This window comes from Aplidium turbinatum, chromosome 11, assembly GCF_918807975.1.
Source record: "Aplidium turbinatum chromosome 11, kaAplTurb1.1, whole genome shotgun sequence".
NCBI lineage: Eukaryota > Metazoa > Chordata > Ascidiacea > Aplousobranchia > Polyclinidae > Aplidium > Aplidium turbinatum.
The window spans coordinates 3191410-3207104 of record NC_137482.1 but is presented as its reverse complement, the minus strand read 5'-3'; the positions used below and the strand labels follow the sequence as shown (position 1 = coordinate 3207104).

The 15695-nt window shown below is 37.3% G+C and overlaps 1 protein-coding gene across 1 annotated transcript; it reads right to left on the bottom strand.

Annotated features, from left to right (window-relative positions):
- Window positions 1–402: 402 nt before the first annotated feature.
- Window positions 403–7144, bottom strand: LOC145780115 (uncharacterized). The gene is made up of 7 exons (XM_082591828.1): window positions 6887–7144; window positions 5299–5433; window positions 4765–5018; window positions 3006–3109; window positions 2186–2375; window positions 989–1223; window positions 403–522 (listed from the first exon to the last, which is right to left on the bottom strand). Exons 1-7 carry the CDS (start codon window positions 7142–7144, stop codon window positions 403–405), a joined length of 1296 nt encoding a protein of 431 aa, XP_082447954.1.
- Between the last annotated feature and the right edge of the window lie 8551 nt (window positions 7145–15695).

The window sequence follows — 15695 nt, the reverse complement described above, 5'->3', positions numbered from 1 at the left end:
TGTGTGTCTAACTGACCTCCATTCAGGTTTCAGACTAGCTCTTCAACCACCTGACTGCATATTAGGCTACAAAAAAAACGGCTGTCATCATCATCACCATCATCAATTCAATTCATCATCATCAGTCATCATTAATTCAATTGAAACTGCGACGACCTCCTTCGCTAAGAAACTCTGTTTCTAAGTGGCAACTTCTCAGACAGCAAACCGTTCATTTTTACATTAATTCAACGTCTGCAGACGTTAAATCAATGTAAAAAGCGACTGACTTGCAGAATGAATTAATACAGGATTCCTTATAAAGACCATTTGTTTTGTTTTTTATCCTTCAGTTTTTCTCTATCTGACTAGCAATGTCTTTACCTTTCGGCGAATAAGGTGCAGCACACAAAGACTACTTTTTCACTTAAGTCCCAATAAGTCGGCTGTTCTTATCATTTTCCCACTTTCATCAAAGCCTGGTTCAGGGCGTTGCTTCCCATTGAGCGGTTCTTGATGAACTGGAGGTGGATCTAAATTTATCTGAAAGTAAAAAAGACACCTTAAGTGAAATCTCAGCTTAGAAAATTGGGGTAATTTTGCATTGATTTATAAAACAACTTGTGTGAAAAAAAAAAACGAAATATTTTGATATTACTGTAGAGATATTGTAGTTTATGCGTTGGTCGCAATGCTTGATTAGACAGACGGTTTTACTGCAGTCATGTAAAGGGAACCAAGTACAACACTATCATAATAAACCATTGTGCTGTGTGACAAGCAGACATGAAATTTAGTGCCATTTCTAGTAAAGTGTGTGATATGATCAGACAGGGTGTTGAACTGGTCTCTACCGTGAAAGGTGTCTACTGGTGTTTAAAGTTACTTTTCTGTGCTTCAGAGGGAGAGAGCGATCGCCTAAGTGCCCTCCCTCCCAAGAATCCGTCACTGCCTTAGTGTGAAAAAACTATGGAAGCTTGTTCTGCTCAAAATCTAACCGATCATTTACCTTCATAGTATCTTTTGCTAAAGTGTTGGCGCCCGATGGATCTATGTCGTCATCACCTCCTTTCGTTCGTAGGTAGCGACACTGACCCAAGTCAGTCCATCCATACTGCATTGTCTTCATCATAAGTTCCATCGAGAAGTTGCGCAAAACAGAACGCATAAAAGACGTTTTTCGTTGCCGGGGTTTTTCTTCTTCCACTTCTTCTTCCTTACTCTCTTCTTTGGCTGGCTTATCCCTAAACGCAAAAACAAAAGTCTTTTTTCTTCTAGTCCGATTAAAGTACTTTAAACTCTAAGTTTGAGGATGCAATATTGCAATACAATGCATTTTCGTCTATCTTTAAAATAAAAATAATAAACCACCCTTCCTATTTATCAAATTAAAAAAGGGGGGGTTTGCGACCCTATTTATGACTTAAGAATTTAAATCAGGGGTGAGTAATTATTTTAGTTTGAGAGTCCCATTTTCTGAAAATTTGACAATCGAAAAAAGATACATTTCTTCTTTCCTTCCAAGTTGTATCCAAATTATTTTCGCCGCCTGCTGCTCTCAACAATTATAGAACCGGCCAAAATAATTAATGAAACGCACTAAGCATGGCCTGTAGGCTGTAGTTTGCTATCCCTGGTTTAGATAAACAAACCAATATATAACATTTCCTTTTTTTGTATCCAATCGCTGTTAATCTTAATATTTTTGTTTTGAAGTGAAATTGAGTTGATCTGAAAATGGAGCAACTGTTTTCAATATTAAATGATTTATTTGTTTACAGTCAGGTTTCATTGATTGATTGATTGATTGAATCTTTATCCTCGGACTGGGAAAGCTTCTTGCAGAGCTTAATCCTGGCAGTTTCGCATACTTGTAGAGGCTTTTGAATCACTGACGCGGCCCGGTCACCGAGATTGACAGCTAGTGAAGTTTCCGATTGTTGAAGTCTTGGTGCCGGGGAACTATTCCATCCATTAGATGCCGCTGAATGGAGAGCAGTCCTTAGAATGCATTGCTCAAGCGCACACCTCGAGAGTCAAACCAGCGCCGCTTGATCTTGAAGCTTCTTTGTTCCAGAAGTGACTCGCTAACCAATGCAGTCCTTCAAATCAATTTGTATTAGGCTACACCGAAGTTTGTGATCAATTAATTTTTTACAAGAATAACAAAAGTAATGTTCAAATAAGATTATATGCTACATCGTACCAGTTAACAATTGCATCAACACTTTTGAAAAAGTCTTCTCTTCTTCCTTTTAGCTCTTCTTCAACAAGCCTAATCTCGTACAATTTTAATTTTCGCTGGTTCTCGTAAAACTGGTGAGGTTTTATGTTGTGCAGTTGGTCCAACAATCCTTCCAAAGTTGGGATTAACTCTTGGAGTGTTTCATTGTTTTCTGTTGGCAAAAATACTTTTCTTGAAACGTGCGAAGTTTACTGCAACGCAAAAAAATGATCAAATCGATCAGGAACTAAATAACTTGCACACGGTAGGCTACAAACAATTTGTGTGTACAACCATACACAGTTTTTCATTAGCTAAACTTTGTTTTCTGTCATTGCTTTTCAGCTTTCGTTTCAATGTTACCAAATTACTCAGCTCATCCAATGTGATCATGAGTCAGTATGATGCAGTTAAACCATATTTAATATCTTACCAAAAAAATAACTTCATTCCATTCGGTCAACATTATCTTCTTAAAATGATAGTGAAGGCGATATTGGAATACAGCTTGGCGTAAATATTTTTGGCCTTGGTTGGTTTTGAATCTTTATCTTCGGACTGACAAAGCCTTTGATGGATTGTTCTTGGCAGTTACTCTACGCAATAGGGGCTTTAAACCACTGTCAGTAATAGAGTGAACTTTCTGCTTGTTGTTAAAGTGTTGTCAAAATTTGCTTTGAAAGCGTGGACTAGTCCTTGCAATTTTAAATATTCGCTGAAGATACAATCATCAACACAGGATAATAGGGTTACATTAGTTTGCACATTTAAATTTTAGAACATTTTATGCTGCTTTTCTTACCAGAGCTGATGTTTGCTGTGGTCTCTGGACGGGGCTTATTGCTAAAACTATTCGACCGTGACGACTTTGGTTGGCAAGTTTGGCTGCGGAAAGTTTGGCTGATGCTGAAAATGATGCAGAGCAGAAAATAATTCATAATTTAAAAAACGATTTAAGAAACGAGTAAACAAAAACTTTAGATTTTCAAGCAAATTATCTGATAAAATGTACAAGAAAATGTGTTTGCTTTGGACTTCTTTAAACCAATAGTTAGTTATCTCTCTACTGCCCAAGCTTTGAGGAAATGAAGCTGAGGCTATTCGAATAGGGATGTAGCCGCGGAGGGGCTTGGAAGGCAATAGTCTACCAAAAATTTGATCTTTGCCCCTCCAATAAAGTATGTGTTAACACTATCACAACGTTTTGATACCATTGTAATTTATGTTAAAAGACATTTGCCCCTTTCTAACTTACGTTGGTAGAAGAACACTGAGGTATCCGTTAATGATGTGGACCGAGAGAGAGAGAGAGAGATGTTTGAGAGAGAGAGATGTTTCTTAAGAGGCCCTAAAGTCTAGGGCCTCTAAGCAATTGTTTCTTGTAAAATCAGGTAAAGTTGCGAGCTTCACAGAAACTTCCATCAATTTACAACAAAATGATGATTTGATATGAAAAGGCCTAGACTCTGGAGTTTTAATTTTTAAGCTTTAACCGGTTAAGTGCGTAATTATTTTTTTGCAACTCGAGTTACCATGCGCATTTAATTTAGCGGCTCTCAGCAGTTTTCGTCGCCTTCTTGCTTTTGCAGAGTATTGAGGAGTGCCCAGCCCACAGGGGAACAAGTTTTGTTTTAATTTTCTATTGTAGTTTTTGCTTCATTTTGTCATTTTGACTATTCCGGCTAGGTCAATATTTGACTATTGTTTTCTGACGTAATCGCATTATTACTGCATTATATTTCTGTCAGGAAGCAATTGCCATTGGAAACAATGTTCCTCTATTTCTTCATAGCGCCGTTCAGACAAAGCGAATAGAGGAAAGTGAAATTAAAAGTACCATGAATAGCTGCCATCGCGAAAACGACAATACTTGTCTTACGAACAGCAAGAGCGACTGTCTCGGACGATAATTGTTGTCATGCGCATTTGTTAAAAAAATATTTCTCGTTTTTATGGTGATGTTATTAAAGGCCTACTAAATGAAAATTTCAAAGGGGAATTAAGCATTAAAATGCGTAAACTGAACATTCAAGAATACATTTCAAGAAAAATTACCGAAAAAAAAATGTTTTCAATGGCGCTGGCAAGGCTCAAAGTCCAATATTTCATTTATTTTCATTTTTTTCAAAATAACCAAAAGTGCAAACACTGCTCGAGAATACGTCACAAAAGACAGCAATAACAAAAGCCACGTTACCACATCTGATGTTTTGAGCAAACTGTCTGATGTTTTGATGTTGAAATTTGATGTATTGATGTACATACATACATAGCCTACAGTCAAATCGCCCACAGTAACAATTATTGCGAGATCAGCTGATTGGCTAGTCTCTAGTGACGCAGACTGTACAGTCGCACGCTTCGCTGCTCAAGCCCAATCTCGTTTTAAAAGCTCTGACAAAAGCACGCGCGCAATGGTGATCAGACCGCAATGGGGCAAAATTTTATTGAAAATCGTTTTATGGTAGCATGTTAAACAGAAAGAACGTGGAAAATCGCCAAGTCAGGTTTTTCCTTAAGTATCCCTTTAAAGAAAACTTTACAGATCGTTATCGTCAAACCTTTTCTTTCTATTTCTCTGTTTAAAATTGTTATCTTCGTATTCCAATCTTCCCTCAGTCTTGTTGACTGCAATCACATTTGTCTGAGAAGTTTCTTTTTCCATTAGAGATCGCTCTTCTACTTCTTCTGCAATCACTTCCAATGGGCGATTACTAACTATTTCTTCGTGGTTGAAAGCTTCTTCTGACTGGCTGAAACCGGATTGAACTGGTTGGTTTTCGTTTTGTTCAAAACCAACCGACTCCTGGGATTCCTGAAGCAAACACGAACAACAAATTTACTTGATTTCCATCTAGTTGTATTTGTTAACTAGCTTAACTAGCTAGTTGTAGCTAATTCTACTTGCTAGTTGTTGCTAGTTTAACTGGCTAGTTGTAGTCGTTAATTAAAAAATGTTGATGGGTTGGAGCTGAAATGAAAAGTTTTTTTTAGTATACAATTAGATTCAAGCTGTTGCAATGCTGCTAGATACAGAATTTACTTTGCAAAACCAGAGGATTTCTCAAGTAACTTTATTACAAACTACACGGTACCTGATTATGCAGAAGCATTCTGTATTTGGCCGCAAACTCTTTCTTTCTCAAATCGTTTTCCATTTCTTTAATTTCGTCTTCACTGAGATGGGATCTGATTCGGCTGACTCGTTTTGTTAAACGCTTGTAATTCACCTGTTTGCCAAAGAATTTCAACAAGCAATCATGAAAAAATCGCATCGCATGTAGGCTATCATGACTAAGTGGCTGCAAAGATGAAGACTAAGAGTTATAGGATGACAATAAGGCTTGTAAAGCACGCTCATGTCGCATAGCCCGTTCAGGAACCGGCATAAAATTTTCGTTTTGTTCAAGCATTCAATAAGCTAAAGAAAGTCATCTGTGTTAAATGTCATCTGTTGTCGAAAAAAAAATAGTTGTGTGAAAAACAAGTCCGTTGGGTGTCGCTCAAGCAACAAAAAGCCAGCGTTGAATAGAGTTTTGAGGTATAGTCTTGGCGTGAATATATTTTCTGTAAATTTAAATTTGGTTAAGTACCAAAATTCAGTGGAAAAAACTTTCATAACTATATAAAAGCTTTGAAAATAACGACGATTTAAAAATAAAGGGAACTGTTCAAAATGGATTTGATAGGGCTGAAACAGTAGCGTAGCCAGGAATTTTGAAAGGGGGGGGTTTTAACGACCCAACGGCGGGGGGTCTGGGGGGCCCTCCCCCAGAAAATTTTGAAAAATTACTTTGAATTTGGTGCATTCTGAGAGCATTTTCAACAAAAATGTAGTTACGAATATTCCTGTAAAATGGTGGTGTCTGGTGGCATAGCAAAAGGATAAGATCATGTTTTCTTCGGCATTTTTCGGAAATAAAGCTAAGTCTCTATGTTTTCTTGTTGCTAATTCCTGGCTGAGATGTTTGGTATTGGCAAAACTTGCTCTTTTAATGCAATTTTGTTTAAAATTAAGCAATTTTTTTTAGACTGAAAGCATCATTCTCAATATCGTGACGTCACACGCGTGCCAAAGGGGGGGGGGGGGTTGCAACCCCCAAAACCCCACCCTTGGCTACGCCACTGGGCTGAAATGACCTCACACAGCCAAATACATCACTTTTACTGTTTAGAACAAAAAGATTGATCACCACTGCTTCAGAAGCAAAGGCTTTGAAGTTATCATCACTTGGATCAAAACAACAACTTTAAGTTTGTTGAAGTGTATTTCGTTGTACCTTATGTTGTGTGTAAGATGTCTGAGTGATATTATGCATGTAGAAATTACTCTGAAGTATAAAAGTTCTTTAATTTTTTCGGGTGAATTTATTGCAACAGACGTTTTAGGTTAAAACAAAGTGTGAAACAAATTTGGTTTAGGCAAAGCCAAGCCTCATTCTTGATTGAAAAACTTTATGTCAAACAAAATGAAGACCAATGAACTTGTACCTCAAAATCTTCACGTTTTATGATATTTCTAAGTATTTTTTTGAACAGCCTGTCTATGGACGAAAATATAATAGCGCAAAGCAACAAGGTTCTAGACTCGAGCATAACAAATTCTAGAATACAACAACAGAACACAGGAATGGCAACCAAAGAGATGTGAAAATGTACTTGCGGATTAATGTTACTACATACCTTCACACTTTTTTCGTACAGCTCGATCAACTTTATAACATAAGTTTCTTCATCTCCCAATACTTTCTGCGTCTTCCACAAATGTTCCAATTCTCGATAATTCCTTCTCAATGCTATGTTTTCATTCGCTGTTGATCCGAGTCCCATGCGAGGTTTTCCGATATTGTCCGAAACATCAATGCTAATTTCTGCTTCGTAACTGTCATCACTACTGATTGAAGATGTGCAACAAGTACTCAAATTATCGTATCGTGACATATTTAAAGTTACACTGAAGTCAAACTTCTCAGTGACATTTTGCCTGAATTTAGTTTCATCACTTGATGTCAAGATAAGTTATGCGTCTGACAAAAGAGGTAAAATACGCGCCGTTAAAATTGCTTTTGCATAATTTGTTTTTGTTGCTTCTTATTGTTACATCCAAGCATAGACCACATTGCTGAGGATCTGGAGTAAATAGACAAAAGTCTAGTACTTCAATTTTCATGTTTATCTTCAATTGCTTTTATTAAAATGTCTTGTTGAAGCCTTGCGCTCCTGGCAGGTGTTGAACCCAAGACCTTCGAACATCGTTCAAACTCTCTCCTCACTCTGCCATGCAGCCAACTAACAGAAGAATGTTTCTGAAATATTTAATGCCAATTGAAAGTATTTAAAAAAGCTTCTTAGAATGTCATATTCGTTCTCGGTCACTGTGACTCTTGACAAGCAAATCACAACTGCAAGGGTAAGAACGACTGCGGCTTGTCCCACATAACGCCCACTTGCAGACGACGAACAAGTCAACCTCTTCACCTACTGACCGCACAGCAAGCTACCGACTCGCCATTCACGACATCTATCATAAAACAAGGCACGATTGACACGAATGTGCCTCTTGAGGTAAAGTGTTTTATTTACAGAAGAGAAAGTGGTTTTAATTGTGTTCGAAACAAGTGCAGCACTTGAAATGTATCTTTGTGTTTAAATCTTTTCTACTGCTCTCATTGTCCTCGTCAAGTATTTGCTCATTGATTAGCCAATTGAAAGACACATTTCCTCGAGGACTACTAAGCTGATTAACATAAACAGAAAACTGTTAGACCATGCAGACACACTGATGTTATGTATATCAATGAAAATGAAATGAACTCCATAAAAGTGAGAAAAGCTCGAATACCTTACGTTGCAAAAATAAGACTTTCCGAAAAGACAAGTTATTGTTTAGCGATACGCAAAAATAACTTGGTATTAATCTAACAATGCTGTTTGTCACTTTCGGTATGCCCTTCCTTAGCCTCGTGAATGCTTGAATACTTCACATGAAATTGTTGAGCATGGGATTGTAATACGGCTTTAAAGAAGAGCCCCATTTGGTGTACAGTATCTTAGTTTTCTGATAGAGAAATTTAGTGTAAAGTGTTTAAACTTACGATAAAAAAAATAACTTTGATTAAAAGTGTAACTTAGGTCTTCGCATCGAAACCCAAATGCGACACTTTAGCGCCACTCTCGCCGGCTGCAAAGTTATATGAATCAGATTGAGCAAGTAAGCTCATTCTCTTTGTCAATTTCCAAATGGAACTTTTCAAGTACAGCTAAAGCAGGGGTCGGCAACCTACGGCTCCGAAGCCGCATGCGGTTCTTTAGCTCCTCTGAAGTTGATGATGGTGGTAGTACTGTATTTGAAATTATTTGCAAACAACATATTTATTAATAATGGCATATGACTAGGGAACTGTGTTCTGAAAGCTAGCGCAATCGCTATTATCACAGCGAATTCGCAGCATCAGGCTAAAACAGGTCGTTAATATCAACATTGTGAAGTAGTTTTCAACAACAATAACTTGTATTTATATTTTATTGTATCGCAGATATACGTTGCTCTCAGCATTTTGCAAGGCAGACAGTGTTAGCACAGTCGTATGGTGGCGCAACTGGGGACTTTGTTACTCTGAGAGTTACTTTGTTGAATGCGAATCAGGAATGACATTCAGTTTCACTTATAAAAACTCTTGTTATGACCCGACAGAGTATCAAACCCACATCTATGAATGCAGGATACCCTAACCACCAAACCACTGAGCCAACAAAATGAAACAAAAACTGAGTCGGTACAAATGTCTGCGTGAGGTCGTTTTAACATTTCAATCAGTTCTCTATAGGAGGAGTCACCACCTTTTTGTAATGGGGGCTACTGTGGCGGGCCGCACTAGTAAAATTTTAAATTATTTGATTCTTTTGCTAAAAAAAAAAAAACGCATTTGATACTCAATATCCAGCGCTGTGTATTGTCAATATTTTTCTCAGAATTACGCAGCAACAAATATAATCGAACAACGCTACTGCCAGGCCAAGCTTCTTTAGCAACACTTGACTTTGTTAATAATGCTTAATAAACGAGGTCACTTTTTGCGCACTTACAGCAAGGCAAGCGATTTCATTAAAATATTCATAGCCAAACAAGAGTGGTATTGTCCCTTCGCTTCACAAATGATTTCTTGCAACGAACAGTTTCACAAAACAAGGTAGTTTTTCACACATTTTCATACAAGTAGGCTAAAATTAGTGACCTGCAGACAAATCAGCGATACATAGACAACAACAACAAGGAAAAAGAAACCAGGAACTATGAAACAAGAGCTTGAAATTTTTAAATACAAAACAATTGTAACGCAATAAAAAGTTTTCGTCCATGTTTTTCAACTGCCCAGAAGCAGATTTGCTCTTTGTACACGTTTTAACCAATACGTGATCGAGTGGTAAGCTGCCAGTTGGTGACCCTTGCTCTGGCCTGCTAACCGTAGGTTGCACACCCCTGCTCTAGAGACGAGATCCTTTAAGAAATCTTCAATGTTTTAATTAAGACATGTTGAGAAAAATGCTACTTTAACCCTACCAATGCTTTTATCATTTCTTAAATTTAAATACAACATATCACGGATCTACAGTGGAATTAATAAAATATAGCAGTGGTCTTGGCAAATTTTTCAGTTTTCTCAGTATTTTTATATTTAAAATGCTCGGCTTATTACTTGCTCACTGGGTAAACTAAAGATATTTATACATTTATAGTTTAGGGAGCGAGTTTGCTTTTTTGAACCAAAGACAGGCAAGACACAACAATATTGTACAACAGGGTTGAGTATTATAACAATATATTTTACGCATTTACAAATAATTTTAACAGTCAACTTCAATTTCAACTTCTTAAAGGTTACCTTTTAGCTAGTTACCTTCAAGAAATTGAAATTCATTGTATTTTTATAAATATTTTCAGATTCCTGATGAAGGTTTATGATAAGCCAAAAACGTTCGACTGTTAAAACTATTTGTAAATATGTAAAATGTATTGTTATAATGCTCAACTCTGTTGTATTCATACATTTACTGTATAAAATGCACAATTTACATGGCTTTAATGCAGATGGGTGAGATATAGTGCACCACGTCTCTCTGTGTCTGAAAATGCCGCCTGGTTTGTCACATTTTGCTAACTGCTGCAATTACAAACAGTCAAACGGACTCATTGAAGTCTTTTGCATTCAGGTTTTCTTTACTTTTAGTGCCTAATGGTAATTAAATTGTTGCGCCATTTTCTAAAGCAGTGAAAAATGAGGAAGTATGATTTTTAAAAAGTTTAGTCAGACCGTAGGAAAAAGTCCTAATGGTTTGTTGAGTAAATTCTTAATTTATTATTTTCAGCAAGTTTTATTTTCAGCAAGTTTTATTTTCATTCGGACCAACTCCACACACTTTATTTATTCTAAATCGCATCTGCGCCAACGTCATAGTACCAAGCGCATCTCACGCCTTGTGGGTCCGTGTTCATTGTCAGGAACTCAACAGCGATGTGTGCTGTGACTCGGCCTGCGAAAATACCCTTTCGCCGAACCCCGCTGGAGCTCGGACGTTTTGCAGAATGAACAATGCAATGCGTTCTTGCAGTAGAACCCGTTTAATAAATTCACGAATAACAAATTCAACTGCGTATTAAGTCCAATTGCTTTGGCAGAATATTTTTTTATGATTTTGCATTTTTTTAATGTGTCATCTACGGCTTATTAAATCCACTGTTTTATTTAATCCACCGGTTATTAAAACCAAAACAGCTTAGGACCGGAGTAGATTTACCAAGCGGATTTATTAAATCATTTAGTAGAAATCTAATTAATTTGCTATTATATGAAAAAACTCGCATTAAAAATAGAAGCAAATCAGTAAAGAAAATCGTCTCAGGGATTCAAAAATAAAAGTGGACCTATTTCATCAAACAAGATTTTTTTTTAAAACGCAAAGGTTTTCTTTTAGGCAATGAACATTTGCACAATTCCCGCATTTTAATTGAATTATTATGCTTGTATTTTTTTCAAAGGTTTTCGCCACATTTTCTACAGAACAATGGTCGGTTGTCGCCCATAGTCAAGCAGCCCACGGAAGTGTTTGTCCCAAAGTCCCAGTAAGCTAATCCTCCCTTGATTGAGAGCAGCAACTCTGCATTTAATAACTATACGACAGTGGTTACTCTTCCATTTTTAAAATATTGTGACATAAGCCTACTTGGTTTTAAATTTCTAGTAATTTGCAATGCTTTTTCTTGAGGCACAATAAATTTGGTTATCAGGCTCTTGGTCTTAAGCTTTGATATAATTTTTACAATGTTATTAGCAATGCATTTGTCCGTTGTTTAACTTTTTTAAATTACAATACACAGTCGCCTTGCACCAGGACTTATTGATTTCATTTAGCCTACTAACGTTTTGAGTTCATCGATTAGTGATATCGTGTTTTAGTTGATTCAGCGATATCATTTTAAGACAATGTTTAAATTGAAATTCTAGGAAAATTTTGTTTTTGTTTGAGGTGTCAAATGGTAAAGCTCCTTCTTCAAAATCACTTTGCTTGAATTGTATAGTTTTGGCATAATCAGAGTAGCAGGGAGATAATTGTAAATTTGAATTATTTACTTCGTCCTTTGCATTATTTATCATGTAGATTGTGCGTCAATAATGTTTCTTTTTCCGCTGCATACTTGCCCTTGTATGTTAATGTACGCAGGGACAGATCAGCTTCATTTGATTGTTTTTTGTATTTCTGACCATCACAGCAAAAACAATACGTGTCAACATAGCAGAAGTTTAGAAAAGGTAGAGGTGACAAAACGCAAACTAATAAAACAAAAGATTCTCTTAGAACAGTTAGAAACCTAAATATAATATAAAAATTATTCCTCAGTTATTATCTTATGGACCAACCCTGACAGCAAAATTTGTCAGTTTGTTATCAATATAAAAATGAAGGACTTTGCTGTCTGGCAAGTTGTAAAAGACATTTGATAGAAACATTTCTACTTATTGCCCAACATGTCATTTCAAGCAATTCAAGACTGTCCAATTGCTTGCATCTTGCTTGTAAAACGTCAAATTAAACGTAAAATGACGTAGTTTATTAGTTGTGACAAATGCTGTGATTTGTTGGTAAACAGATGAATCATTAATCATTATTCTCATATTGAAGTGATTAATACACAACAAAACGTGCATTTAATGGTTCGAACAAAATCCCCTTGCACTTGCTTTCACAACGGTTGAGGCAATTTTAAAAAAGGGTTTCTGTTCGTAAATTTGGTTCCTTTAATCTCTAAATTATCTTAAGTGTTGAAGCCATTTTATGTGAAACTAGCTAAGTTGCGAAGATGCGGCTTTGGATGTTGAATCTACGTTGGTTGAAGTTTTGTTTCAATGACTTAATGCCGGTCATGACGCAACGTGACGTCATTCTCGCAAAGCGTGCTTTGTCTTGGGCACGAAGAAATTACCCCCTACGCATTTCTTGTCAGATCTACTTACTAAGAATGGTAGCTTTCCATTGACGAATGCTGACATTCATACAACGCTGACAAACATCAAATCAACGCAGAAGTAAAATGAATTAAATGTGTAAAATTTGCTTGCTTTTTTTTGGAATTACTCATCTCTTAAGTCCGGCAGCCCGTGACGTATTTGTAACATCATAAGGTACAAAAGGTTTGAGTGTTTTATCAACCTTGCCCCACTGTGGGATGTTCAGAAACCCACATCCGAGGTTTCACTGCTGGGGCGTTTGGGGGCTACGGCCCGGTGAAAAACCCATTTTGGGGGTCAAAAAAACATCATAAGGTACAAGAACAAAACCTATGCCAGATTTTATGCCTTCACTTGTAGACTTTGGAACAAGTCGATCTGGGTGCCCCAGGTGGGGCATTTCAGAATAAGGGGCCCCCAAAGTTGGGGCAAAATACGTAAAAATAACATCATAAAGTACAAAGATGAAACTTCTTTCATCAGTTGGGGCATGTTCCACTGAGTACGAAACAACTTTTCTTATGGCCCCAAGGTGGGGCTTAACCTCATTTTGGGGGTAAAACCCCTAAAATTCACAAAATTAACATCATAAGGTACATGGATGAAACCAAGTGTAGGTGATAGTACCTCACTTACGGACTTCAGAACATTAAAATTTGGTCGCCCCAGGTGGGGCATTCCCGAATAAGAAGCCCCCAAAGTTGGGGCAAAATACGTAAAAATAACATCATAAGGTACAAAGATGGAACTTGTATCATCAGTTAGAGCATGTTCTACTGAGTACGAAACAACTTTTCTTATGGCCCCAAGGTGGGGCTTAACCTCATTTTGGGGGTACAACCCCTAAAATTCACAAAATTAACATCATAAGGTACATGGATGAAACCAAGTGTAGGTGATAGTACCTCACTTACGGATTTCAGAACATTAAAGTTTGGTCGCCTCAGGTGGGGCATTTCCGAATAAGGAGCCCCCAAAGTTGGGGCGAAATACGTAAAAATAACATCATAAGATACAAAGATGAAACTTGTATCATCAGTTGGGACGCGTTCCACCGAGTTCGAAAAAACTTTTCTAATGGCTCCAAGGTGGGGCTTAACCTCATCTTAGGATATACAACCCCCAAATTCAAGGTTGTAGCCGATTTGGATGAAACCAAGTGTTTGTAAAACGTCAAAAATTTTTTGCTTCAGCTGAGGATTTTTCCTAGCACAAAGACTGATACCGGATGCGAAAGTCATAATTCCATAATAAGCAACTGCGGTATAATTTAATATTTCACTGGTTGAAGACTGTAGTGTACAGTAGCATACAATGTGATAATGATCGATTTGGCGCAACAGGCATGCTTTCGTCATAGACTATTAAGTGTTACTCTGTATGACAACATAATGATATTATGCTACTCTTGTGGTTATACAGTATTTCGTACAAGGCAAGAGTCGAAGACAATAATAGCGCATAGAGAACTCCACGTGCTGTTTCTGAAATTCTCATACTGACTGCCAGTTAACCTGCGCCATTAGAAATGTAAGATTTAGTATTATAGATTAAAGATTTTGAATCTTGCCAGTGTGTAGTGCCGGTTCCAGTAGCCTACCATTTTAGTTCTACTCAATAGAAAAGGTTAACTTGATGAAGATATTTACAACAAACTAAAAGCTAAGCTACATCTCAGGTTAGCAGACACCATTAGTAGCACAGAAGCATCTGGCTGATGCAAAAAGTAGAATTCGACCACGACAACTACCGGTAGTAACCAGTTTACAAGGGCTATCAAATAATAAAGTTTTAGTCTTCAATTGTTTAGAATACCGGTAGCGTAGTCTACGTTTTGAGTTCCTACCAAGAATTTTCAAGGAAAACCGAAACAGGAGAAAATGGCAAGACTGCCCAGTACTGGTATGGATACTTAAAACTTGTCAAGACGTACCTCCTCTTTGCTCGGAGTATTCATTCTGCAAATCATCAGTTGTTTGTGCACTGCATAGGAGAGATGTCAAGCGTGTTCTTCATTTTCAACCAACCAAATTATGCAAGATGGATTTTGCGACTGCAGGATAACATGCTAAAAATGAAAGAAACTCACCCTGGAATAAGTGATCTGTTTTCACCCTGGAATAAGGCATCTTGTCCGTAAAAAGAACTGAAAAAAACTTCTATGGATGTGCTGTTGATCAAACTTTGGAGCAAACAATCAATGCAGAATCCGCCAATCGACTCACTGGGATTACGTCTTTCACCAATTCCATTGGTGCCAGACAGAGATGGGCACTTACCCACTTTATGCGCCAAACGATCCTTCCCCACTTCTATGAAGATCTGGGGATGACATCAGCAGAGAAAGCATCATTCGACCTTCATCCTTCAAGCATCGATAGAGATCGCAGACATTTGGATAAACTAATATAAAAAGTAAGCAATACAGTTAATCCATTTAGTGCAGGCTTCGATGTATCCTTTCTATTCAATATTAGCACAGGAAAAGTAGGAACTGAAGATAGAAACAAATTTATTAGTCAATGCCACCAGGACGCTAGCACCTTCAACAAGCCAATACGTAAAAACAAAATCTGCAACTTTGCTTCTGAAGCTGCCGTTGTCAAAAGCATAACCCGCGAAGGCAAATTTTCTCACTTGAGAATGGAACGCAATTTGATTGGAAGGCTTCTATGTTTAGCAGTAGATCACAAGGTAGACATGGAATTGATGCTGTCTTACCCCTTCACACCAGTACCACTGTCTTTGTGCCATATGGATGCAACGATGAAATCAACCCAAAAGTCAATGCTTTTGAAGGCTCTTTAAAAGAAAATTGAAAGTACAGATCCGCCTTTTGTTGACTGCACGTTGATCGATGGTATGTTTCTTCTTCACACTCTTGGATATTTGCCGATGACGTTCGGAGGTGTTGCAAAGACGACTTTGAAGAAATTGTGCAGACACAGTGGGAAAACAATACACGTTGTTTTCTATAGAACTGTATC